The sequence below is a fragment of the Cetorhinus maximus genome, chromosome 7 (genome assembly GCF_964194155.1).
Source record: "Cetorhinus maximus chromosome 7, sCetMax3.hap1.1, whole genome shotgun sequence".
Lineage (NCBI taxonomy): Eukaryota > Metazoa > Chordata > Chondrichthyes > Lamniformes > Cetorhinidae > Cetorhinus > Cetorhinus maximus.
This window is the reverse complement of record NC_135885.1, coordinates 8,208,364-8,215,175: the sequence shown is the minus strand read 5'-3', so window position 1 is coordinate 8,215,175 and position 6,812 is coordinate 8,208,364. Positions and strand designations below refer to the sequence as shown.

At 47.6% G+C, this 6,812-nt stretch overlaps 1 protein-coding gene across 1 annotated transcript in view; it reads right to left on the bottom strand.

The window, feature by feature from the left end:
* Positions 1-334: 334 nt before the first annotated feature.
* The window catches only part of capn5a (calpain 5a), a 109,443-nt gene continuing 102,965 nt past the window's right edge, over positions 335-6,812 (bottom strand). Inside the window, exons 11-13 of the mRNA XM_078545042.1 lie at positions 6,422-6,543; positions 2,936-3,072; positions 335-1,394 (exon numbers count right to left, since the gene is read on the bottom strand). Coding sequence (XP_078401168.1) covers positions 1,212-1,394; positions 2,936-3,072; positions 6,422-6,543 — 442 coding nt within the window. The 3' untranslated portion in view covers positions 335-1,211. The remainder of the gene's footprint in view (positions 1,395-2,935; positions 3,073-6,421; positions 6,544-6,812) is intronic.

Here is a 6,812-nt window from a genome sequence, read left to right as displayed (position 1 = left end):
CATAAAACGGATTTAAAATGCTGTTGTGCAAATCGTGCCGACCTGCTCAAAACGCACGTCCTCAAAAAAGGCCCCTGGGTCACAAAATGGCTTCCCCATGACCCTGTGGCACCAACGAACAGCACGACCCCTGGGGTTACTAATTTGGGGCCAAGTAGGAGAGTGAGGGCCAAGGTCCTAAGACAAGACACTTTCGAGGTTCGGAAGAATGAGAGAGGGAAAATGGGACTGAATCATAATCAGTGGAATAGTCAACAGCAAGTTTGGGTTTATAAAGGGCCCGAATAAGGGAAGGAGTGCCACTGGGAAAGGAGGAGGGAGGCCAACACGAATTGGTGCAAGGGAGTATATATTGTTGCGTACTTAAACTCTGAAGTGAAATGAAAAGAGAATACTGGCAGAATTGGAAATGGTCACACGATTACAACTGATTACAAATGCAACTTGTCAAAACGTTAATGTACATCTTTCTGATGGCCTGTTCTTCACTGTAAGCCTCTGGACAATGATTGCTTGTGGGTTAGGCAATGTTGTGGGGGGGCACAGAGAAAAAGGAAGGGTAAGAGCTGAGCCTTATCCTGTCTCCAAGCAAGGGGGACAAGTTATACGCTAACCACCAGGAGAGAGATGCCGGACAATGACTGTGATTGGAAGGGAGCTACTTTCTTTATTCTCACCACCTTCCCCTTCCCTTTAGTGAGCGGAGGGGATTTGTGGGGGGAGGTTCGTACTGAGCACGATGGGGTCGAGTCTAACCATAGGATCCCTGCTTTTTTTCTGGCTGAGGTTAGAGAATTCAGCACAGGCCAAAAGCTCAAATCTGGTCTTCATGTCTCAGTGTCAATTCAGCCGAACCTCCGAGTGAGCGGGATGTCTTTAGGAATTGGAATAATCTAGCAGAATAACCTTGAGGGAGCATGCTTTAAGTGGCCTTCCTGGCTGTGGGGGAGCATTAAACGAGAAAAGAACATCATACAGAATAAAGTCTACTGGGGTAGCCTCCCCAAAAGGGTCCCAGTGTCAAGGAACAAGACTCCGAAAGGGGAAGGGTTTTAAGGAGTGTGGTGTGATGATAGTTGGTTTGGGGCACAGGCCTGCATCCCAAGAGCCTTTTCCTGTTCCTAAAATTTCTTATCCGCAGATCCTAGTGGACCTGGCCGAACCCTGACTTGCATCTTTCATCTTTCTGACAGCGACAAGTGTTCCAGTGCTTAGATGCCGGCCAACTCGTGGCTACTGCTTATTTGCAGACTGATGGTCCCGGGAAGGTCATTGTCCTGTCGGTTGCCCTTGTCTCTCAGGTGAAGGGTGTGATGTGGCTGGAGGTCACTGGGGTCAGTGATCACAGTCACTTGACCAAGGAACTGGTCACTAATGACATTGCTGTTCCAGATCTAGACCAAAAAAAAAACACGAATAATTAATTAAAATCTATTTGAATATTGCTGAAAAGAGAGATGTTGCTGAAGCTCTTCATCTTGCACTCATCAGGGCAAACAGAAGAATGCAAAATTTCAGACAATCACAACAATTTATACTACAGGAGAACGGGAGGTTGATTGGTTGACAAGTTGACTTGGATTGGTTGAGGCGTTGCCATAGAGATAGCAATGGAGAACTATAGTTTCCCCAAGATCCCTTGTAATTCAAAAAAGGCGCAAAGTTTGAACATATTCCTCCTATTTGCTCAGAATGAGTCCTAAAAACTATTTCATTGATTATAGGATGAGAGCCAGAGAAAATTTCAAAACCTTATGATGAGTTCTTTAAATCTTTGCCATATTTGTGTTAATAATTGCAGGGAGAACTCTCCTACTGTTCAAAATAGGAGCCATGGGGTCTTTTACGTCTGCCAGAGAGGGCAAATGGGTCTTAGTTTAATATACTATCTAAAAGATGGCACCTCTGACAGAGTGGCATTCCCTCAGTATCGGCCTAGATCTTTGTGCTAAAATCTCTGGAGTGGGGCTCGAGCCCACAACCTCCTGACTCAGGATGAGAGAACTACCCCCAACACCGCCTACCCCCACGCCCCCAGCTCTGCACCCCCCGGAGGCATGGCTCACAGAGTGGCAATGGGCACAGAACCCTGGGTATATGGGAAAGGGTTCTCCTAACAGTTCACCCGCTGCTCAAAAACATGAGCCATGGATGGTATCAGGAATGCCAACCAGGGTGAAAGATGATGATGCCAAGAATTTTCTGCTATGCACTGCGTGAAGGGAGCTTAGTCAGGGTGGGGTGGCACTACTGCAGAGCACACAAGAGAGGGGTTTAATGGTCAAGGTGATTCCCAAGGCTGACTTCAGGGAGTCACCAACCAGGGTGTTCTAGTTGATGTCAGGTAGAGGTGGGGATGGGGAGAGGGGGTGGGGATATGGAGAGGGGGTGGGGATGGTGTTAGTGGGTGGGACTAACTGGCTAGCTCTCTCAGACAGCTAGCACAGCGGCATGGTGGGCCAAATGGCCTCCTTCTCCACTGTTGAGATTCCATGTGTTCTGGGCTCTTGAACTCCTACACCAACTCTCACCTTGGCATTGGGCCGGACGCACAAGACGCCCACAGCATTCCCAAAGCTACAACTTGGTGGAGGGATCAATAACCAGGGGGCATAGATTTAAGGTTAAGGGGCAGGAGGTTCAGAAGGGATGTGAGGAAGAATTTTTTCACCCAGAGGGTGTTGGGGATCTGGAACTCACTGCCTGAAAGGATGGTAGAGGCAGAAACCCTCATAACACTTAAGAAACATTTGGATGTGCACTTGCGATGCCATGGCATACAGGCTATGGGCCTAGTGCTGGAAATTGGGATTAGAATAGTTAGGTACTTGTTGACTGGCGCAGACTCAATGGGCCAAAGGGCCTTTTTACTGTGCTGTAGACCCCTATGACTATGACTTGGGAAGGAAGGGCAGGCAGGGTAATCCTTTCTCACCTCAATGCGGATGGGCTCTTTGGGGTCCTTCCTGTAGAAGATTCCTTTGACATTGAACTCAGGATTCACTGTGTCCTTGTGGATGGGCGATTTGACCTTCTCGCGCCCGGAGCGGATGATGACATACGGATCAGCACCTGCACAATGACAAGAGGTTACTAAACCATTCCCAGCTTCACCAGACAGACTCCCCCATCGGCAGAGCATCATAAAACCTCAGCACACTTTGTCGCAAGGACATGGGGCTTTTTTTTTGGTGTCTAGACTATCATTATTATTTTAAGGCACCAAGTCCCATTCACCTTCTGTACTTGCTGATTATCAGTAAGCTCAATTGTTTTCAAATCCCTCCACTCCTTCCTTATCTCTGTAACCTCCCCCAGCCCTGCAACCCACTGAGGTCTCTGTGCTCCTCCACTTCTGGATTCTTGCGTTTCCCCGATTTTTAATCTCTCCACCATTGGCGGCCATGCCTGAATCTGCCGATAGGCCTCAATCTCTGGAATCCCCTCCCTCAGCCGTCTCCACCTCTCTCCTCCTTTAAGACTCTCCTTAAAAACCTAACTCTTTGACTGAGCTTTTGGTCACCTGACCAAACAACTCCTCCTGTGGCTCGGTGTCAACATGTTTTTATTGATAATTCTCCTGTGAAGCACCTTGGGACATTTTGTCAGGCTAAAAGCGCTATATAAAGGCAAGTATCCCCAAATGGAGAATTGGCAGGAATTAGAGTGTCTCCAATCAATTTCTTTGCCGTTCCTATCCTATTGGCAGCCAGGGTTGTGGGAAAAAAATAGAAATTCCTTCTATTGTTTCCCATACTTCCCACTATTTTTAGATCAGCTTCATCTACTTCAAATAATTCTCCCCTGACTGCACTGAAGGGAAAACATTTCCGGGGCAACGGGGAAAGAGCAAGGCAGTAGGACCAATCGAATAGCTCTACTAAAGAGCCAGCACAGATACAGTGGGCTGAATGGCCTCCTGTATCTTTCTATGATTCTAGTGCTGGTTCGAAGAAACGTTCCTGTAACTGTTGCGAAGAGATTGTGGTGTAGTGGTAATGTCACTGGACTAATAATTTAGTAGGCCCAGGCTAATGCCCTGGGGACATAGGTTTAAATCCCACCATGGTAGCTGATTGAATTTAAATTCAATGAATAGATCTGGGATATAAAGCTAGTCTCACGACGACTATTGTCAATTTTTTTTTGGTTCATTCATGGGATGTGGGCTTCACTGGCTGGGCCAGCATTTATTGCCCATCCCTAGTTGCCCTCGAGAAGGTGGTGGTGAGCTGCCTTCTTGAACCGCTGCAGTCCATGTGGTGTAGGTACACCCACAGTGCTGTTAGGAAGGGAGTTCCAGGATTTTGACCCAACGACAGTGAAGGAACGGCGATATATTTCCAAGTCAGGATGGTGAGTGGCTTGGAGGGGAACTTTCAGGTGGGGCTGTTCCCATCTATCTGCTGCCCTTGTCCTTCTAGATGGTAGCGGTTGTGGGTTTGGAAGGTGCCTTGGTGAGTTGTTGTAAAAACTCATCTGGTTTTTCACTAATGCCCTTTGGTGAAGGAAATTTGCTGTCCTTACCTGGTCTAGTCTACATGTGACTCCAGACCTACAGCAATGTGGTTGACTCTTAACTGCCCTCTGAAATGGCTGAACAAGGAAATTAGGGATGGGCAACAAATGTTGACCTTGCCCGCGACATCTACAACCCATGAAAGAATTTTTTTTAAATTGGAAAGAAACCTCTTTCCCTCTTCCAATACATTTATCCAGGCTGCCTCCCACAATTGGTCTTTACAGGCCATTCGCTGTCCAGTTGGCTACCCGCCATTGCAAGCAGGTAGCCCTATCACGCCCACCTCTCTCCACAGATGCTGCCAGACCTGCTGAGTTTTTCGAACACTGTCTTTATCCCTCACGGTTTTAATCCCCTCTCAACCTTCTCTTGTCCATTTGGGACTGCTTTCTGTCTCTATAACTGAAGTTTCTCATCCCTGGATCCATTCATGCCAATCTGTTGTGCACGCTCTCAGTTTTCCCAGGCTGGTGATATCCATCGCAATGCATTTGTTTTTAAAACCAGTGATAAAAGGTGTCAAAAATCAGACTTCCATCAAATATAAATTACACTTAAAATCCCACTGATCTCGTGGCCACTTTCGGGTGAATTACAGCAAAAACACAATGCACTCGAACAGGAGGTCCAGGCCACTCCTCTGTTAATTAAATTAACCGGGGGATTATCCTCCAATGACCTACTTAGCTACCCATTCCAATGTGAGATTGTATTCGGTACAACAGAATCGTCTGGCTGACGCAGTTTAACTTGAAGCAACGTTTACTGCTCAGGTAACCACTGGGGCTTCAGCATCCAGCGAGTGGAACACTCATCCCTTATAGAACCGGCTCAATCCTCATTCCATTGAGCTGGATACCGGCCTACGCTTCTGCAACGGAGGGATGGTCTGTTCTGCTGGTTTATCACTCAGGGAGCAGAGGTGGAGCTTGAACCATGCACCCCAACCCTGCTCCGCTTTTTTTCCCCCATTCTTTTATGGGACGTGGGCGTCACTGGCCAGGCCACCATTTTTTACCCATCCCTAATTGCCCTTGAACCAAACATTTCCGAGGACGGTTAAAAGTCAACCACATTATTGTGGGTCACGTTTAGGCCTGGTCTAGGTGAGGACAGTAGATTTTCTTCCTAAAAGGGGATTGGTAAACTAGATGGGTCTTTACGACAATCATTTCATGGTTACCATTGCTGAGACCAGATTTATAATTCCAGGTTCATTAATTGAATTTAAATTCCACCAGCTTCCATGATAGGATTTGAACCCATGTCCCCAGAGCATTAGCCTGGGGTCTCTGGAATACTAGTCCAGTAACGTTACCACTACGCCACCACCTTCCAACGTCTCTCCACGATGCCTTGCAACACCTCCCTTTCATGACAAAACCCAAGTTTTCCTCTTGCTCTTTCTGCCTTAACTGGCTTATATGACAATTTGTGGTCACGTGTGTCGAAGGATCCTTGGTGAGTTGCTGCAGTGCATCTTGTAGATGGTGCACACTGCTGCCACTGGCGGTGGTGGAGGGAGCGGATGGTGAAGGTGGTAGATGTGGTGCCAGTTGAGCTTCTTGAGTGTTGTGGGAGCTGCACTCATCCAGGCAAGTGGGGAGTATTCCATCACACTCCTGACTTGTGCCTTGTAGATGGTGGACAGGCTTTGGAGGAGTCAGGAGGTGAGTTACTCGCCACAGCATTCCTAGCCTCTGACCTGATCTTGTAGTCACAGTATTTAAATGGCTAGTCCAGTCCAGTTTCTGGTCAATGGGAGCCCCCCAGGATGTTGATAGTGGGGGGGGATTCAGCAATGGTAATGTCATCGAGTGTCAGGGGGGGAGATGGTTGTACTGTGATAGGAGCTCTCTGTCACAGCCCGGCATTCAGAGTAGATATTGTGTGTGATACCTGCGGTGCCGTCCTGCTGGGCCAATCCACTCGCAGAGACCACGTGAACCTGAGTCACCATCTTGGGGTATCCACACAAGCCCGACCAGCACGTTCGAGGTGGCTCATTAAGAGTTAGCTCCCTGTGAAGGCCACCACAAACATAAAACAAACACAACAAGGAGCACAGGTTGGAAATTAAAGTAACTCTTTCGAGTACATTCACAGTTGTACAACTGAAGGCAACCGTCTTAACGAGCGCCACTTAAAAAAATCATAGTAACGTTCGAAAGCAAGTGATCCTGTTCCCAACTGCACCTGGCCACCCAGGGGAACTCCCTACCAGCTTCCGTAGATAACAGAAACTTTGAAAACCAATCAAAACAATATTCTGGTCACCTCACCTCTTCAC